This window comes from Danio rerio, chromosome 25 (genome assembly GCF_052040795.2).
Source record: "Danio rerio strain M-AB ecotype USA chromosome 25, GRCz13ab, whole genome shotgun sequence".
Taxonomy (NCBI): domain Eukaryota; kingdom Metazoa; phylum Chordata; class Actinopteri; order Cypriniformes; family Danionidae; genus Danio; species Danio rerio.
In genome coordinates this window covers 19,069,741-19,090,000 of record NC_141045.1, presented here as the reverse complement: position 1 = coordinate 19,090,000, position 20,260 = coordinate 19,069,741, and the positions used below count along the sequence as shown (strand labels likewise).

Below are 20,260 nucleotides of genomic sequence, written 5' to 3'. Positions count from 1 at the left end.
GGAAGGAAATCAATTGTGTCTAAATAATTTGATTCCCATCCACTTCCAAAGGTGAAAAAACACATACACAGGAATAGTTACGGGCAAAAGCAGGCTGTAAAAACAGATGCTGCTTGCACTCGTGCAGCCTTGTGGGAAATTCTCATCCACAGCTGCAGAGTAAAACAGTCCAGTTAAAGATATAAGTGGCACAAGTACAGTCACTGTTGATAGGGAGAAAAACATTGTGGTGGAAAATAAATAATTAATGGCAAATCTGAGTTATGACTCTGAGGGTTTTTCGGGTGCTTTGGTCTTGTGGATCATTCGTGCGTCTTGTGGGATCATGTTAGGAATGCCATCAATGATGGGGTATGCGATGCCAAGCTCTTCGTTTATCAGTTCGTTGCTGCTTCCGTCGTACCTTTAAAAAGAAAACACAAGTAAATGTGTGTATTATTAGTATTAGGGATAATGAAAACATAAACAATCTTTGGTAAATATTTAAGCTTCCTAAATTGCAAAAATACAGTTATTATTGCTTATTATCAATGGTTATGATTATTATTCCCCATATTAACATTACTAAAACATGTTCTTCCTGTGTTCGTGTGGGTTTCCTCAAGGTGCTCAGATTTCCCCCCCAATCCAAAGACATGCGTGGTGTATGGAGAAGCTAAATTGGCTGTAGTGTACGAGTGTGAATGCAAGAATGTATGGGTGTTTCTCAGTGTTGGGAAGCAGCTGGAATGGCATCCGCTGCATAAAACATGCTGGATAAGTTGGCGGTTCAATCCACTGTGGCAACCCCAGACAAATAAAGGGACAAAGCCAAAAAGAAAATGAATGAATGAACATTACTGAAAGTAATAAGAAGCAAATGTAATTTGAAGTAAAAATTAAAACTGATTATTATTTAAAAAATTATTATAATATTTACCAATGACTAAAGTAATATAAAAATAAATAATGCTAAATACTATTTATGCCACTACTCAAATTGATTTTATAAAAATTTTGCATCACATGCGCTTGTTTTTTCTAAAATAATATTTTATTTTTCTGCTATAAATATTGCACTATCAATACTGTTTGTCAAGACGTTTTGAATAGCTCTATTTGATGGTTTTCTGCAGTCGAACATTATTTGGGTACAGAAACTGAATAATCACAATGCAAAAATATGCTTTTCTTACTTTATTTTGTCTCATTTCTAGTCCAAATATTTAAAAAATTCTAAGACCAAGTAAAATTATTGTTAAAAAAATTAGTTTTCACTCTCAGAAGAAAAAAGTGAAAATTAGTTTTTGCTTGTTTTGAGGAAATTATCTGCCAGTGGGATACGTGATCTGAATCTTGTTTTCGGTTTAAAATGTAGACATTTGGACTAGAAACAAGACAAATATTCTAAGTAAGAAATGTTTTTTTATTTTTTGCATAAATCATAAGAAGTCTATTTAAATACAGTGATTAAATGCAATTCCGTGTTTACTTCTTTTTAGATACAATTAATGTTTTGACAGCACTGTGAAATAAATATTAATCATAAAATTATGAACTAAATTGCATTACTATCGTTTATTGTTATGCTTACTGGTATTATTAACTGAGCAAAAGTAATAACGTTAATACAAACATGAACACATTCAAAACATTATCTATGGCATTTGGTTAAACTAAGTTTTAATAATCAGTTTGAAATACTACAGAAGGTAATAATGATATAAAGTGTGATGAAGAATCTCACCTGAGCGGTTTTTTGGACAGCGGACACACCAGGACCTCCAGCAGGGCCTCGTCAAACGGCGGACTCTGGCTGTCCTTCACTGAATCACAGCGACTCCTTTGCAGAGCGCCGACCTTCAGGAGCTGCACGGCGGACACTGATCTTTGAACGGCCAAAACTCCTGTGCCAAGAGTCCTCAAAACATGAGACATGTCCGACGACAGAGGTGCGCTGAAAACTCAACTTATTTCACGCTTTTGGTGAACCGGAAGCGCTGCAATCGGTGGCGGTGCGTCTGGAAAACGTGTCCCTGATCGTGTTTAGATCTTTGAGGTGGTTCCGGTGACAAAATGTTCATTCGTTCATTCATTTGTTTTCATTTCAGCTTAGTCCCTTTATTAATCAGGGGTCGCCACAGCGGAATGAACTACCAACTTATCCAGCACATGTTTTACGTAGCGGATGCCCCTCCAGCTGCAACCCAACTCTAAATGTTCAGTAAACTAATTTAGTTTGAACATATCGTTTAACTTAATTTATCTGGTCTAACAACTACAGTAATAATTTAGAGAGCAAATAAATTTAGGTTTTGACATAAATATATAAATAACGTCTAACGATTAGTGATACCTATTACACCATAATATACAACCTTTTTTCATTGCGCCAAATTTATTGTTAGTATTGTTTTCATGTTATGTAATATTTATTATTAGTGTACCAGAAATATTATTATATAAATGCATTGATCAAAACTTAAATTAATAACCCAAACTACTAATAGTTAAAGAATTAATAGAAATTTTCCACCATATATTTATTATAATATAAATTAATGTAATATTTTGATTGCATCTTTTTATTAACATTTTAACTATTAATCACAAAAAACATTGAAACAAACCAACAGACAATGCCCATTTTAACAATGCAAAGCTAAAGAAAAAAATAATTAATAAACAGAATACGTTCATACTAAAATAATGCATATTAAAATTATAATAAATAAATAATAGAATAATAGCATTTATAATAATAATAATAATAATAATAATAATAATAATAATAATAATAAGTAAATAAATAAATAAACATGAAAAATGAAAAAAAAACATACAAAGGTAAAATAATAATAAAATTAAATACATAAATTCAATTATGACATACCATAACTGAAAATGCAGCTTAAAGTAACATATAGAGTAACATATATAAAGTAACGATAAGGTCTAAGTAAGGAGTCCAGACTTGATGAATGACACAGCTGTAAGGTAAGGATTTCTAAGGGAATCAATTCCCTAATAATATTGTGCCACCCTTTCAAGGATGGGGGTTTGTCACTGACCCAGTTTATTAGTATATTTTTCCTGGCAGCGAAGGCTAAAATGTCAAATAAACGATTAGTGAATTTGTCAGGCAAACATCTAACCAGAAAACCTAAAATAAAAGACAATGGATCCAATTGTAGCTGAAGTCCAAACTTACTGCTCATAAAAATAACTGCTTTTGCCCAATAAGCATTAATAACAATATAATATTATATCATATAACAGCAGCTATTGATTTCGTATAACTTCTAATATAACATCTATGTTTTTGTTAATAATAATAACTGCTCGGATCTGTTAAATAATAAGTACAGTAAGCTTAAATGTAATAATCTAAAGTACTACTATTACTAAATAAAAGTAATAATCACGTCCTTTCTTTTAAAAATGGACAATTTGTGCAATACTTTTATGCTAAATAAAAGATTCAATTGACAGTTGACTTTTCTTTATATCAGAAGGAATGAGGATGATAAAATTTACGCATTGGTTCCAAGAAATAACTGCGAGAAGAGTGTAATAAAAAGATTTGAAGATTTCAGTAGGCAAAAATATATCTTGACGCCAGTGTGTGGCGCTCTTGCATAATGCTTTGAAAATGATACAAAACCAGCAGAAGAAGCTGAAGAAAATTAACAAGACCAGCAGATGCCGCCATTGAACTTCACAATAAACATACACAATAAATACTACAGAAACGCTTTATGAAGTGTTGAAGAAGTAAGGGAAAAAATAATTGTAAGCGCTTCTGATAATTACTGAGACTTATTTCATAATTATAAGCTTCTAGTGCACATTTAGTGATAGAAAATACAGCACTGTATGATTTAATGTGGGAAACAACTCTCACTTCTAACTAGTTGTTTACTTAGCTAGTATATTGGCTGTTGTTCATCGCAAAAAATAGTTACTACTATACTACTACTATAGTATATATATATATATATATATATATATATATATATATATATATATATATATATATATATATATATATATATATATATATATATATATGTAATGTTTTAGTGAAGTACTGGAAATTGTTGTTATGGCATTACAACAACTACAGGGATATCGGATACTGTACTACTATGCTATGGCTATCTATATTATAGGCTACTACAATAAACCAGTTTACTGTGGTTAAAAACAAAAATAAACTGCAGTATTTATTACAGTTTATAGGTTTAGGGCAGTTAATACTAGAGTAAGCATTCATTATCAATAATCGTTAATCGTTAAAAGAATACTTTAATAATATGCAGAATAATTTTTTGTCCTCAAAAACACTTAAGTATTTACTCTAAATTACTATAGTATTTTTTCATGTGGGATCATCTGCATGGGCAACACAGTGGCTCAGTGCCTAGCACTGTCGCCTCACAGCAAGAAGGTCGCTGGTTCGAGTCCCTGCTGACCAGTTAGAATTTCTGTGTGGATTTTGTATGTTGTCCCCGTGTTGGTGTGGGTTTCCTCCGGGTGCTCCGGTTTACCCCACAGTTCAAACACGTGCGGTATAGGTGAATTGAATGAACTAAATTGGCTGTAATGGGAGTGTATCAATGTTTCCTAGTACTAGGTTGCAGTTGGAAGGGCATCTGCTGTGTAAAACATATGCAGGATAAGTTGTCGGTTTATTCCCCTGTGGCGAACCCTGATGAATAAAGGGACTAAGCTGAAGAAAAATGAACAAATAATCTGCATGACATTCTACATGTCTTAGTTTAGATTTTTATATCTACACACCCACAGTTTATTTATTTCAATTTCATTTTTATATCTTAATTCTGAGTTAACTAGACAATCAAAAGTCTGACAAATATAGTAAACTTTTCCCCTTGTCCTAAGTTTTTTCTAACAGCTGTAAGTTAACATCTTTTGCAGTTTTTTTATCCAGTGACAGAAACAATCTACTTCAGTTCTGATGACCATGCCGTGCTTACATTGATTTCTACAAGCACTGCAAGCTCAAACAGGGACACATTATTCCCTCCAAAGATCACAGATTGCCAAATTCAAACGGTTGTTGTCGATATTTCTCCAGATTTGAGCTGATGGAGAGGTAAGAGCCGGAGGAGTGCCACAGAGCTCTGTTCACTGACCTGCCAAGCATGTCAATTGAAACAAACCCGCTCCAGGCCTGAAGCAGGACAGACGCTGCTCAAACTGCATTGTGGGTAGATGCGCTTTTCAGTGCTTTGAATGAATCGATTGCCCCTGGAATGAAAAATCCTGCTCTTATGAAGATGTTTACTTTTGTATCTGGGACCTTAGCGCAGATGAAAGCACAAAGAGAGAGAAAAAAAAAAAAAAAAAAAGCTAATTTTTGTGGGTTACTTGATTATGCAATCAAATAAATAGAAAATCCATGAATTATGGGATATTCATGGTTTGTCATGCAGAAACAACACACACTCAAGTGGTTCTAAACTTGTATGAATTTGTTTCCTCTGTTGAAACAGAAGAAGATATTTTGAAGAATGTTGGACTGACTATAATGTTTTCTTTTTGTCAAGTGTTTTTTTTTTTTTTTACTTAGTTTTTATTGATTTTTTTAGGAACATAACCAGTAGGAACAAAACAAATAAAAAAAAATACATATATACATATGCATACAAACCCATATAGGCCAATACAACACACGTACATCTACATACATACACGTATAAAAATATTAAATTAACCTCATCAAAATAAATAGATAAATAAGTAAAAAAAATAAAAAAAATAAAAAAAATAAAAATAAAAAAAAACCCAGAACAAAAGTGGTTGTTGGAAGAGTTACAAAATCAAGTCATGATACGTTTGACATACATTATCACAGATTATTTACAATGACATATTCAGACCATTTTTTCCAGTACTTGGTATACTTTTTTAAGTCAAATCTTAGATTAAAAGTGAGTCTCTCCATACAGTGTATTTCCTTTACAATTCCTATCCATTGAGCCCTTGTCGGGGGGTCAGCATGCAACCATTTTCGAGTTATGGCTTTTCTGCTACTTACCAAAAGGATTTGAATTAGGTACTTGTCAATAGTTGGAAAAACTTCTGGTATTTTCCCAAGGTATAATGTTATAAATGAGTAGTCCAATTCTTCTCCAATTATCTTTTTTATTTCAGTCGCTATTTCACTCCAGAAGGTTTGTATTTTTGGGCAAGCCCAAAAAACATGAAAATGGTTAGCCATTGAGGTTCCACATTGTCTCCAACAAGAGCCCAAACTTTCAACACCTGTACGCAATGCAGACAGTCTAGGAGTTATGAAGAACCTCATCAAATTTTTCCATCCAAACTCTCTCCAAGCTCTCGAGTTTGTGGTTTTTGCATGTGTGACACACATATCTGTCCAGTCTTCTTCTGTTATTTGTTGGTTTGACTCTTTCTCCCATTTTTGTTTTATGTAAATTGATGAATGAGTCTTACTGTTTTGTATGCATTCATATAATTTAGAGAGCAGTTTTTTGTTTTCTTCTTTTATGTATGCATCTGCAAATACTGTGATCAAATTAGAATCATCCTTAAATTTATTTTTAATTTTTTTTATTAAAGTAATCTCTAACTTGCAAGTATCTGTAAAAGTCCTGCTTGTCCAGGCCAAATGTATCTGATAAGGTCTGATAACTCATAAAGTGTCCATTAGAGGTCACCGAACTGAATGATGTGATTCCTCTCAAAACCCACTGTTTAAATCTCTTATCTAGTGTACAAGGTTGAAAGTCCGGGTCAAATGCTATCCAACTTAATATCCCATTATGCTTTTCTAATTGTAATTTCTTCAGTATTCTAAACCATAACTTCAAAGAAAACACGGTCCAAGTACTCAATCTACTGTAGTACTTTTCTGCTTGATTTTTATTACCAAGTAAGGATTGTAAAGGTTGATCTATTTGTGTAGTTTCTAGTGTTTTCCATTTAGACTCATAGCTTTGTATACACCAACATAGTAAAGGTTTTAATTGTGCAGCAAAAAAATAGTCCTAAAGACATGGAAGGGCTCTTCCACCATTTTCTTTTCTCAATTGCAGTGTCTTGAACTTTATCCTAGGTCTTCTACTATTCCAGATAAACCTTGAGATCATCCTATCCCATTCATTAAATTGTTTTTGAGGTATTTCCAGAGGCAATGATTGAAAAAGATAAAGTAACCGTGGAACCACGTTCATTTTAATTGCTTCTATCCGGCTGCTCATGTCTAATGGTAGGAGAGTCCATTTTGCAATATCAGATTTTATCTCTTTATAAATGGGGCCGTAGTTACTGTCAAAAAGTGTTGACAAGTCTTTTGTTAAGTTTATTCCCAAATATTTTAGTGAAATAGAATTCCATTTAAAATTATATTGTTTTTTCATTTCTAAATTTGGTCTAAAATTGTAAGTAAGAGTTTGCGTTTTTTGAATATTTATCTTATATCCAGAATAGAAGTTAATTGTGTTTAGGAGGGACATTAATTTAGGAATACTAGATTTAGGATTTGCCAAAAACAGGAGAACATCGTCTGCATTTTTGTCAAGTGTTTTTGAAGACACATATTCAGAAAGCAAAGGATTCTCTGTTTTATATTTTTGTCCACATAAATCATAGGCAAAGTAAAGAAAAAAAAAGAAAAGGAAAAACAATATGAAAATCATAATAACAAATAAAATTTCCACCCACAAAACAAGCCAACTTCTTTACGAAGACCTGTTTTAAAAACAGAGTATGATGACAAACGAGTGGACTGGGACAAAAATTCAACCCTGGCACTGGAACCACACCAGCCCACATTACCACACCGACACAGCCCCACCCACGGACATGCACATTCACTACTTATACTGGTGTACAAATGGTGAAATAATATAAGTAGTACCATATTTAACAGATATTTAAACATTTAATGTATGTGAGTGGAACAAAAACAACTCATAACAAAATTATACATACATTCATTTTCTTTTCGGCTTAATCCCTTTATTCATCTGGGGTCACCACAGCGAAATGAACCGCCAACTTATCCAGCATATGTTTTGGGAAACACCCATACACACACATTCACACAATTTTAGCTTATCCGATTCCCATATTGCGCATGTCTTTGGACTTGTAGGGAAACCAGAGAACGTGGGGAAAACCCATGTCGACATGGGGAGAACATGCAAATTCCATACAGAAACACCAACTGACCCAGTCGATGCTCAAACCAGTGATCTTCTTGCTGTGAGGCGACAACGATACCCACTGCTCCACCACATTGTCCCCCTTTTTTTGCTTTCTCTGAATTTTTCAGCATCGCCTTTTTTTACCGGTCCATCTCTAAGAATTAGCTTGTATTGCACTTACTGTTTGTTTGACATTCTTTGCAGATTTTGATTAAGTCCACGTAACTTCTGATTAGGATGAATTGGGTCTGCCCTTCTCGAAAGTAGCCAGCCGTTGCCGATTGGACCAAATGTTTAACATTTATTATTATTAATACTATTATCTACTATTATCTTCCAAGATGATAGAGATATTATCTTTTATCTCTATCATCTTGGAAGAGATAAAAGCTGCCTGCATGTAAAAAAATACATTAAAAAAAAAAAAAAAAACTGACCGGCCTACATTTAAAGAATGGTCCTTCTGGCATTTGCCAGAATTGCCCGATGGCCAATCCACCCCAAAGCAAAACATTACAGAAAGGATGCTTTATTCCACAAGGTTTTTGAAGGTAACAGATAAAAGGATGTCAACTTTTTGCTAAATTGTTCGAGTTTTCTTTTCAAATCGTATCTAATTTGCTCCAAAAGTAACATAGATGTAATTTCTCCAAGCCACAGTTTACATGTAGGATATTTCTTTTTTTTTTCCAAAACGGTAGCAGTAGCTTCTTTGCAGTAGTTTAACAGTATGAGAGCAATTTATGTTTTGTATTTGACAACAAATGCATTTGTTCAGAGAATCTCAGACATAAAAGCATTGGATACGGTCATAATTGCTATAAGGATAACTTCAACATCTCAGAAAGCGCTTCAAAAATTCTATTCCAATAATTCTCTATCTTAGAACAAAAAATAAAAACTATTTTTTAGATAGATCCACATCTGATGAATTTGTCGCAAAAAGGTGAATATTTTGGAAGAATCTGTCATTTTTTTTCTTTAAATAATGTAACCTATATTATTTTAAACTGAATAAGACAATGTCTACAATTATAATTGTATTTCATTTTTTTACTATATGGCTGTTTCCTCTGGGTGCTTCGGTTTCCCCTACAGTCCAAACACGTACTATAGGTGAATTATGTAAGCTAAATTGTCCATAGTGTATGTGTGTAAATGAGAGTGTATGGGTGTTTCCCAGTGATGGGTTGCAGCTGGAAGAGCATTTGCTGTGTAAAACATATGCTGGATGAGTTGGCAGTTCATTCCGCTGTGACGACCCCTGATTAATAAAGGGACTGAACCGAAAAGAAAATGAATTAATTAATAAACGACTGCTGGTTTTTAAAGATTCTTCAAAATATAATTTTGGGTGTTGAACAGAAAAAAGAAACTCATAAAAGTTTCACTTGAGTCACTTGAGTATGAGTAAATGGTGAGGAATTGTTTGTTTTTTGTGGCACTATCCCTTTAACTCATGATGTGTTCCTTAAAAATGAGGTTTATGTAGATAAACAAATTAAATGTAACTAAAATATATAATAATTGTTCAAATAAAATTCAAGAAAATATCATTTCAGACTGTGGACAAGGAAATATTTCTTATTTAATCAAACTTTATGTACTAAAAAACTAGCAAAAAAGAAATAAATACAAAACATAAAAATAAAAACACTTCTTGTGACTATTTCTCCAACTTTTTTCTCACATAATAAATTTAAATCTAGTTTTTTCCTCTGAATTATAAGTTCAAATCTTGCCGTTCTTGACTTGCCCATAATCTTTTTGCTATTTCTAGCAACTGAGTATTTATGTTTTATTAGAAAAAAAAATACATTAGAAGTTTTGCATTTCTTTCCTCAGAATTAATTTTATATATAAATTCTGGCTCTTTTAAAGAGATTTTTTAGTCAGAATTATGATTTGATAAAAGTATAAAATGAATAAAAACACAAATAAAATCTGATTCAGGGCAGCATGGTGGCTCAGTGGTTAGCACTGTCGCCTCACAGCATGAAAGTCACTGGTTTGATTTCCGGCTGGATCAGTTATCATTTCTGTGAGGAGTTTGCATGTTCTCGCCATGTTGGTGTGGGTTTCCTCCGGGTGATCCGGATACATGCAGTATAGGTGAATTGAATAAACTAAATTGGCCGTAGTGTAAGAGTATAAATGTGATAGTGTATGGATAAATGAATGAATGAATGAATGTATGATATTGCATAGAAGAATACAATATCATACTTGCCATTGCAAACAGTTAGGATTCAACTTTGATTTAAATCTTCATGTTAAACTGGCCCGACAGTGTCTACTTGTAGATATCCAGTTCCTTTCAACTAAAACAATTTGTTCTCCGTCAACCGATGGCAATTAGACAGTTTTGCTATTGCCTTCTGTTGCGATTTCCTGCCAGCAGCCTTCAGAAAGGGTTTCACAGTTGCTAGTATCCATTTAATCAAGCTTGAACTCTTTTCTGCTCCATTATCCACCACAGCAGGAACACTGAGAAACATATGATTGCATGAACTGTCATTATTTCCTTTCTTTTCCATTTCCACTAATACAGATGGTGCCGATAGCGAGACAAACGAACAGTGATATACTTCTTGAAACGTGCACACACCAGCTAATTTCTCCTGTAAGACAATTAAAAACACATTTTTCTTTCTTTATTTCGTGTCAGTTAAATGACCCTAAATCTTTTTGGCTTTAGCATTTGAATTGGTACTCGGTAAAAAGCGATTAATCCCGTTGCCTTAAAAATGTTTTAATTTTTTTTTGTTGTTGTTAATTATTACTAGCTTGCTTTAAAATTAAGTAAATGAACTATGCACATAATTATAAAATTTGTCAACTTAGAGTAGCAGTTACACGTCAAAAAGGGTTTACTCACTTTTTTAAGTAACATTGCTTTTAAGGCAAAAGGTTTACTCAGTGTTTTGCACCTGGTGCAAGACGCGTTTCCACAACGTGTTGCTATTTTTAGACCAGCGCAACTCTAATTTTCCCATATTTTGCCACATTGTTTAAATAGCAAATCCATTTGTGCCACTTTGTGGACTCATGGGTGTAGAAAAGAGGTGTGTTAAGGCGCATTGTTGGCGTGTTGCTATTTTGAGGAACTAAAAAAGACCAGCTAAAAGCACATCTAAAGTCCAGGGCAGAGCACGTTAGTTGTGCGCCTTGCTTAAACATTGCTTAATACATGCAGGATGTACAGCAATACACAAAAATCTTTACAAATGAAAAAAGAATTAAAGGATTAAAATATTACAAAAATTATAGCTTTCTACATAAATAAAAAAACAGTACCTTCAATCCTTCTTCACCTTGGGGCTTTTGTATAATGATATTATTATTAGTATTATTTATTATATGCATATTGATATTTGTTTTAATAAAAACAAGTTTAGATTTGTCAAATGGGGCATAGGACGTGTCTTTGGATATAACTAAATTTTTTGACCACACTATTACTGGTCGTTTATTCGTTTGCTGTAAATTAGAACTGAATTTAGAAATAGTTTTGAAACAATCTTTGTGCTTAACAGCTGAAATTAATTAATTAGGCTAATGATTGTCTTCAGTGAGTGCGCCCAACACCTTTACTTATTCACAAAAGAGAGAAAGTGAAAGTAAAAGTAGACCAAATGGAGGAGGCTCATTCTTTATCCTCATGCTGCAGATGCTCTGTTTAACTGTTTTCTCGCTAGTAAAGTGTTCAGCTTTTCCACTTACAAAGTCAGCCATGTAAATAGCAAATACACCATGGTGCAACGCAACTAACTCTTAAAGGGAATGGGAGATGAGACTCTGATTAGTTTATGCTTGTGGCGAAGTGTCCCACCAGTGACAATATACAGCCACATCATTCTGCTATGAGTGTGATATTGTGTTTATTCGACAGTTCGACAGCATAAATGTAAATATAAAAAAGAAAATCAAACATAGCGAGGCTAAAATTCCTTTTGTATGAGGAACTACTTTCTTCCACCATTCCTTTACATTTGCAATTGACGTCAGAACAGCAGAAACAGCATGATAATGTCTAAAGTGATGACAAATTAGGTGATTTTGCTCACATTTTAAGATGATAAGGCTGAGCAGCATGTAATGCCATCTGTCTATAGACATTTCGTGAAGTTTATTTATAAACTAATTTCGAGAGGATCACGTTCTTCGTTCTTCGTCTCGTATTAGCTAATCATGATCTCACAATCATATGATTCCTAAGTTACTTTAAAAAACCACACTCTTCAGTCCACATTTATCTTTGTCTAAAAGAAACCCCCCTTCCTCCCTATTCTCCTCCTTTACCATAGATCGGGCAGCCCGGCGAGTCGGCAACCCATTGGTTAGTACTTTTAGCCCCACAGCAAGAACACTACTGGCCCTGGTCCCCGCCAGGCAGGTGAGTGTTTCTGTGAGAAGTTTGTATATTCTCCCCAAAAAAGCCAAAGCAGAGTAAACACTACCAGATTGCTGCTGTGTTTGCAATAAGGAAACCGCTAAACACATGTGGCATGTCTTCTTTCTTTCTTTTTACTGAACTAGTCTGCAGTAACGAAAACAGGAGATGCATTAGAAACAAACAGATGTTTAGCCAAAAAGTAACTCAGGGATACATAAAGAGAGGCCAACAAAAAAATACACACATTCCTGATATGAGTCCCATCTCACACTCTAGAATGTCACAAACCTGTTTAATTATAATTTAATCTGCTGTAGTTAGAAGTTAGAACTTAATTTACTCAAAAAAAAAGAAGATATAAATTAGATTTAAGGTCTAATTATTTCATGATAATTAAAGCTGAATAAATGATATAGCAAAGACTGGCAAAATAAGTATATTGACAGTATTTAATGTTCCTAAATACACATACAAACATTATTTTAGAGACAACTTGATATAATTTGTGTTATTATTCAAAAAGCCTTCATTAAAGTTTTTGTTTTGGAAAAATGATAGAAAGTTTATCTTGGAGATGTAGATATTTGAAAGTATACTCGCGTTTCTACAATCACCCATATACAAAAGTCAACATACCAACAGAACATAAGAAAAAAATCATTAAAGACATAAAATTACAATTCATTTATACCATAAATGCTAACTAAGACACAAAATAGTAGCAGCTGTTTTTGTACAAGTTTTCAGAAAATATAAACGTTGTCACAGTTTTTTGTTTACAGTTATGAATTATTACTCTCAGAATAAGTGAGAAATAAACCCAAAAGCGAGAGAAACCCAAGAGGTGTTTACACAACACAGTTTTCAGCTCAGGACATAAATTATTTAATATGCTAATTAGCAGTGTTTTGGGGCCTGAAACACAAACCTTTGAAATCAGGTTGCAAAATGTGTTTTGAATTCCATGCCATTATCGTCCCAGTATAAACGACAAACATGAGATTCTGTGAAAACAGTGAAGTTATACACACATGTATTATGTGTATCACCACAAACAACAATGGACAAAGACCAAACAGTATGTGAATAGATGCATAGTGTTTTTACTGGTCAAGCATTCATTCTCATTATGTTAGATCAATATGGTATATAAAATATGTAGTAAATCCATTTTAAACCTGTATAACCTAAAATGTTTTTATTTGGAAGTTTTGGCAATTATTTTCTACAGTGAACATCGCAGATTTTTAATAGCATGTACTGCATGTATAATTACCAGTTTAAATCTCAACTGAGAGAGAAAATTTACAACTGTGAGAAAAAAGTCTATCTGTTTTTTCCCCCCAATTTTTGTTTAACAGAAATATGATTTTTCAACACATTTCTAAACATAATAGTTTTAATAACTCATTCATAATAACCGATTTCTTTTATTTTTGTCTTGACGACAATATTTCACTAGATGTTTTATCAAGATACTAGTATTCAGATTAAAGAGCAATTTAGGCTCGACTAGGTTAATTAGGCAAGTTAGGGTAATTATAGGCAAGTCATTGTATAATGTTCTGTCAGCTGATTCGAATGTTATCACTCGATTGAATGGGAGTTATCAGTGGTTATCAGCTGATAGATATGGGCATGTAGGGGCCTTCTAAGTATGGCTAGCCGTTTTGACATTAAACCAATATTCCATAGTATCTATTTACATGTTACTAGTGCTTATTTTTTAGATACTAGTATCTTCTCCATTAAGTACTAGTGCTTATTCATTAGATACTAGTACTTATTTATTAAATATTAATGCCTATTCTTTAGATACTAGTGTTTTTTTTTAAAAATATACTAGTGCTTACTTATTAGACACCAGTGGTGGAAAGACTACTGAAAAATCATACTCAAGTAAAAGTACCATTACTTGTCTAAAAATGTAGTGCAAGTAGAGTAAAAGTACCTGTTGTAAAATTTACTCAAAGTATGAGTAAAAAGTAGCCCTTTCTACAGTATTCATGAGTAGTGAGTAGTGAGTATAAGACTGTAAAAAGCTGATGCATTTACATGTAATTTGTGCGTGTGTGTTTAAACGTAACATTCTGTAGTGCATTTAGTTATTGCTCAGCAGGCACAAAACGTCATAAGATGTTAACATTAGGTTAGATTTAGGTTGTGATGTCAGGTGACCACATTCAATGTCTAGCCCGCGTCTAAGAACAATGTTATTTTGATGTCCAATAACGATGTCAAATGATGTTAATATTTGGTTGACTTTAGGTTGTGTTGGAAAGTGACCAAAATCCAACGTTGAGCCAACATCTTAAACCAATGTCAAATACCGACATTTATTCATCAGGTATGGCAACCAAAATTCAACGTGTGGTAGACGTCATACTGGTAACGTCCCCACAACGTCAAGCTGTAACATCATGAGACGTTGATATTTGGACGTTGGCCTGACCTTGAGTTCTGATGTCAACATGATTTTCATTTCCAAACAAAATGCAGAATCTCCACGACACTGGGGTACAACGTCATTCTAACGGCATGTTGATGTCTTGTGCCTGGGTGTTTAAGGCCATCGGTCATCATACAGTAAACATCCTTCATCTTCTCATCATTGACATGCATCTAAACAGTCTCTGGGTCAATGCGTGTAAATATTTTAGACATCTTCTTGGAAACTTTAAATGCTTCCAAACAGTTTGCTACAATTATAAAGCGGACATGTCTTCAGGTAGTTTATTATGATGAGATTTACCTTCTATGTGTGATTTGATTGGACAGGAATTAAAGGGCTGATTTTTCAAATCCTCATAGGCAGGAAAAAATAAAGTAATGACTTCAGGTTAAAGTCGTGGAGTAAAAGTACAGATACAGCACTAAAAATGTACTCAAGGAAGAGTAAAAGTACACATTTATAAAACTACTTAGTAAATTACAATTTCTGAGAAAAACTACTCAATTACAGTAATATAAGTATTTGTAACTAGTTACTTTACACCACTGTTAGACACTAATTATTTTTATTAGATACTAGTACTTATTCATTAGATACTAATACCTATTAAATAGATACTAGTACTTATGTATTCGATAGTACTTATTCATAAGTATCTGTTTAATAGTTACTAGAACTTATTCATTAAATACTAGTAGTTATTAAATAGATACTCATTCTTATTTATTAGATACTGTACCAGTTTTTTTGTACTTATTTTAATAGTGACTAGTAACTATTCTGTTTATACAATTGATTTCTATAGGAGTTGGCATTTAAAACTGCTTTTATTCTAGCAGAACTAAAACAAATAAGGCTTTCTCCAGAAGAAAAAATATTAAAGGAAATATAGTGAAAAATGTCTTGCTCTGTTAAACATTCTATGGGCAAAATAAAAAGCAAAATTCACAGGAGAGCTAATATTTTTTTTCTAACTGTATATTACTATTATTATTTTTGTAACTGTATATTACATTGTGTAAACAAGCTTCTATAACAGAGTGATACGAGACACGTGAAGCATTTATTTCTCTACAGTTTCCCTGAATTAGTTTCTTTGTCATCTTTAACTGGTTTATATTATATTCTTTAAAATATCTAACTTTAAAAGTTTCTTACTTTATAGAATGTGAGTGTTATAGCCAAAAGAACTGTTTCCTGTTCACCTTTATGTTGAGGTAAACACTATTTCTTCATGCTCTGTATTTTAATTGCTTGCCCCACTTGCACAACACTTGAAGCGGAGGCTCTCCTGCAGACAGGGGAAGGTCCTTATGGGAGAATACAGTAATTTAATAAACTCAGAGGGTTTGGCTTCTCAGCCTGTGGGATTATGAGGTTCAGAAGTGCTAACCCAACACTTTCCAAGCCTGATAACAAGCTCTCGAAACGCTTTGGGCTTCTCACACTTCTAATGCTCACGTCAATGAGACAGTGAAGCGGCCACAGCTCTGCCGTAATACCCATGATTAATGATCATGCTCTGAATTTATACTGCAAAATTAATTTGCTCAGTTATTCAGTAGAAGAATACAGCGAGGCAAGAAGAGGATTTACCACTGTCATCATCAAAGCCATACGTGTAGAAGAAGTAGTGAACTATTAAGGGACCCAGTATAACTTGAAGGGTGCAATGTGACGTCATTTCTAAAAAAAATCTGGCTAAAATTAAGTTTAATTTTGTTTTAGGAATTTTATCCCCAATCAAACACACCTGAATCAACTCATCAGAACACAAGAGACTCCAAAACCTGTTAACGGGTCAGATAAAGACTGGAGACATGCAAAATATGTAGCTGTTGGAGTGCCTCCAAGAACAGGGTTGAGAAACATGCACGAATACAAACCTGAATACTGACTTTTTCAGAGCTCAGTTTGTATCTCACAATTATGCCTTTTCCTTCAGAATTCAGAGTTTATATCTTGCAATTATGAGTTTTTTTTCTGAATTTAATTATATTTAATAATCTAGAGTTTTTCCTCTTATAGCTCTGACTGGGCGGCACAGTGGCTCAGTGGTTAGCAATGTTGTCTCACAGCAAAAAGGTCACTGGTTCGAATCCCGGCTGGGCCAGTTGGCTGTTCTATGTGGTTTACATGTTCTCCCAGTGTTTGTGTGGGTTTCCTCACGGTGCTCCGGTTTAAAGACATGCACTAAAGGGGAATTGGTTGATCTAAATTGACCGAAGTGTATGAGTGTGAGTGTGTATGGGTGTTTCCCAGTACTGGATTGCATCTGGAAGGGCATCCGCTGTGTAAAACATATGCTGGAATAGTTGGTGGTTCATTCCGCTGTGACGACCTCTAAAATAGGAAGTAGGCCAAAGGAAAATGAATGAACGAATGAATTCTGAATGAATGAAAGTTATTTTTATTTGGGATAAATGTATTAAATACATTATTAAAAATATATACATTTAGGTTAAAGTGCAATTTAAAGTCTTAACTAGGTTCATTTGGCAAGTTAGGGGAATTAGGCAAGCCATTGTATAATGATGGTTTGTTGTGTAGACAATCGGAAAAAATATAGCTTAACGGGGCTAATGATATTGACCGTAAGGTTTTTTTAAAAACATTTAAAACTGCTTTTATTCTAGCTGAAATAAAGCAAATAAGACTTTCTCCAGAAGACAAAATATTGTAGGATGAATTGGATTAACTATATTGGCCGAAGTGTATGAGTGTGTATGGGTGTTTCCCAGTACTGGATTGTGGCTGGAAGGGCATCCGCTGTGTAAAACATATGCTGAAATAGTTGGCAGTTCATTCCACTGTGAAGCCGTCTAAAATAGAAACTAAGGACAATGAATGAATGAATTCTGAATGAATAAATTTTTGTTAAAGTTTTTTTTTTTTTTTTGATAAAAGCATTTGTAAATTGAATAAAAAATTATGGTGAGATATTTTTTGTTAAAAATGCAAGATTATAATTGTGAGTTTTGAAAATAAATAGCATTTTACCCCCAGAATTGTACTTTTGTGTACATCTCAATTCTGAGAAAAGAAGTCATGAATCAGGAGGGGAAACGTCTAAAATAATACATTTGCAATTGAGTGAAAGAATAATAATAATTGGGTTTTATACACTCACCGGCCACTTTAATATGTACACCGGTCCAAATGCTTGTTAACGCTAATTTCTAATCAGCCAATCACATGGCAGTAACTCAATGCATTTAGGCATGTAGACATTGTCAACACAATCTGCTGCAGTTCAAACCGAGCATCAGAATGAGGAAGAAAGGTGATTTAAGTGACTTTGAACGTGGCATGGTTGTTGGCGCTAGATGGGCTGGTCTGAGTATTTCAGAAACGGCTGATCTACTGGGATTTTCATGCACAACCATCCCTAGGGTTTACAGAGAATGATCTGAAAAAGAGAGAAATTCAGTGAGCTGCAGTTCTGTGGTTGCAAATGCCTTGTTGATGGCAGAAGTCAGAGGAAAATGGCCAGACTGGTTCAAGCTGATAGAACAACAATAGAAGTAACTCAAATAACCACTCATTACAACCGAGGTATGCACAAAAGTATCTCTGAATGCACAACACGTGCAACCTTGAGGCGGATGGGCTACAGAAGCAGAAGACCACACCAGGTGTCACTCCTGTCAGCTAAGAGCAGGAAACTGAGGCTACCATTCACACAGGCTTACCAATATGGACAATAGAAGATTGGAAAAATGTTGCCTGATCTGATGATTCTAAATTTCTGCTGTGACATGGTAGGGTCAGAATTTGGTGTTAACAACATAAAAGCATGGATCCATCCTGCCTTGTGTCAAAAGTTCAGGCAGATGGTGGTGTAATGGTGTGGGTGATATTTTCTTAGCACACTTTGGGCCCATTAATATCAATTGAGCATCATGTCAGTGCCACAGTCTACCTGAGTATTGTTGCTGACCATGTGCATCCTTTCATGACCTCAGTGTACACATATTCTGATGGCTACTTAAAGCAGGATAATGCACCATATCATAAAGTGTGAATTATCTCAGACTGCTTTCTTGAACTCGACAATGAGTTCACTGTATTTAAATGGGCTCCCCGGTCGAGCACCTTTGGCATGTGATGGAACGGGAGATTCGCATCATCGATGTGCAGCTGACAAATCTGCAGCAACTGTGTGATGCCATCTTGTCAATATGACCAAAATCTCTGAGGAATATTTCCAGTGCCTTGTTGAATCTATGATTAAGGCAGTTATGAAGGCAAAAAGGGTCCAACCTAGTACTAGCAAAGTGTACCAAAAGTGGCCAGTGAGTGTTTATGCAAATACTAAATTACAACTTTAATCACTGGTATATACTGAATCTGTATGGTTGTTTCCCAATACTGGGTTGCATCTAGAAGGGCATTTGCTGCTGCGTAAAACATATGCTTGAATCGTTCATTCCACAGTGGCAACTTTTGAAAGAAACTAAGCAAAAGGAAAATGAATGAATATCATGCTATTCTGTTCTTATAATTAGAAATTGCGAGTTTGTATCATTACAATAAGTCACAATTAAGTTATTATTTTTTTAATTGGTGAAAACTTTTCCCCAAACTGTATTCCTTACAATTGTGAATTTAAAGGTTTTCTAAAAATTCTAAGTTTCTCTTACGGTTCTAACTTTGCTTTCTGAAATTGAACTTTTTCTCACAATTTTATAGGTCTTCTTATAAATTTTATAAGTTTATTAGTTTACTTCACAATTCCCCTTGAACTTTTCAGACTTTTCCTCTCAGAATTGTGTTTATATCTCATAATGCTGACTATTTTCTCAAATATAGTTTTTTTTTGTAGTTGTGGGTTTAATGATTCTGCTTTCTTCAGTTCATTTTCTCTGATCTGTCCATCGAGGTCAGACATTTGTGAATAAAAACAAATACTGAAGAGCTGAATAGAAACTAGAAGGTTATTTTGAAGGAAAGCAACATCGACTTTTGTCATGTTTAATACTGTAAAGCTGCTTGCTTAAATACAACTATTTTGCATTACTAGATACTATAAGAAACTAGATTTGATATATAATTCAACAGTGGGACTTGAATGGAGTGCAGAATCGCAGAGTTCATGCAAACATCCATATCGTAATGATCCAAATCTTTCCTAGCTGCTCAAGTATTTAAAAAAATGATTTGTCTCTTAAAGGAAGAACATGAAAGAACTTCTCTGTGAATATATCAGTAACTTTAGTTAATAATGCTATTGTT

The 20,260-nt window shown here is 33.9% G+C and overlaps 2 protein-coding genes across 7 annotated transcripts in view; one reads left to right on the top strand and one right to left on the bottom strand.

Moving 5' to 3' along the window:
- The window catches only part of LOC147830861 (uncharacterized), a 4,821-nt gene extending 4,561 nt beyond the window's left edge, over positions 1 to 260 (top strand). For all 6 annotated transcript variants that reach the window (XM_087312069.2, XM_087312067.2, XM_087312066.2 and 3 more), the window contains one exon: positions 1 to 260. This exon is cut by the window's left edge and continues 1,136 nt beyond it. The gene's annotated coding sequence lies outside the window, so the exon portion shown is untranslated.
- Positions 1 to 1,956, bottom strand: part of pyurf (PIGY upstream open reading frame) — a 2,083-nt gene extending 127 nt beyond the window's left edge. The window contains 2 exon segments of the mRNA NM_001089372.1: positions 1 to 403; positions 1,727 to 1,956. The exon segment at positions 1 to 403 is cut by the window's left edge and continues 127 nt beyond it. Of these exon segments, the coding sequence (NP_001082841.1) occupies positions 262 to 403; positions 1,727 to 1,917 (333 nt within the window). The 5' untranslated portion in view covers positions 1,918 to 1,956 and the 3' untranslated portion in view covers positions 1 to 261.
- Positions 1,957 to 20,260: the final 18,304 nt, after the last annotated feature.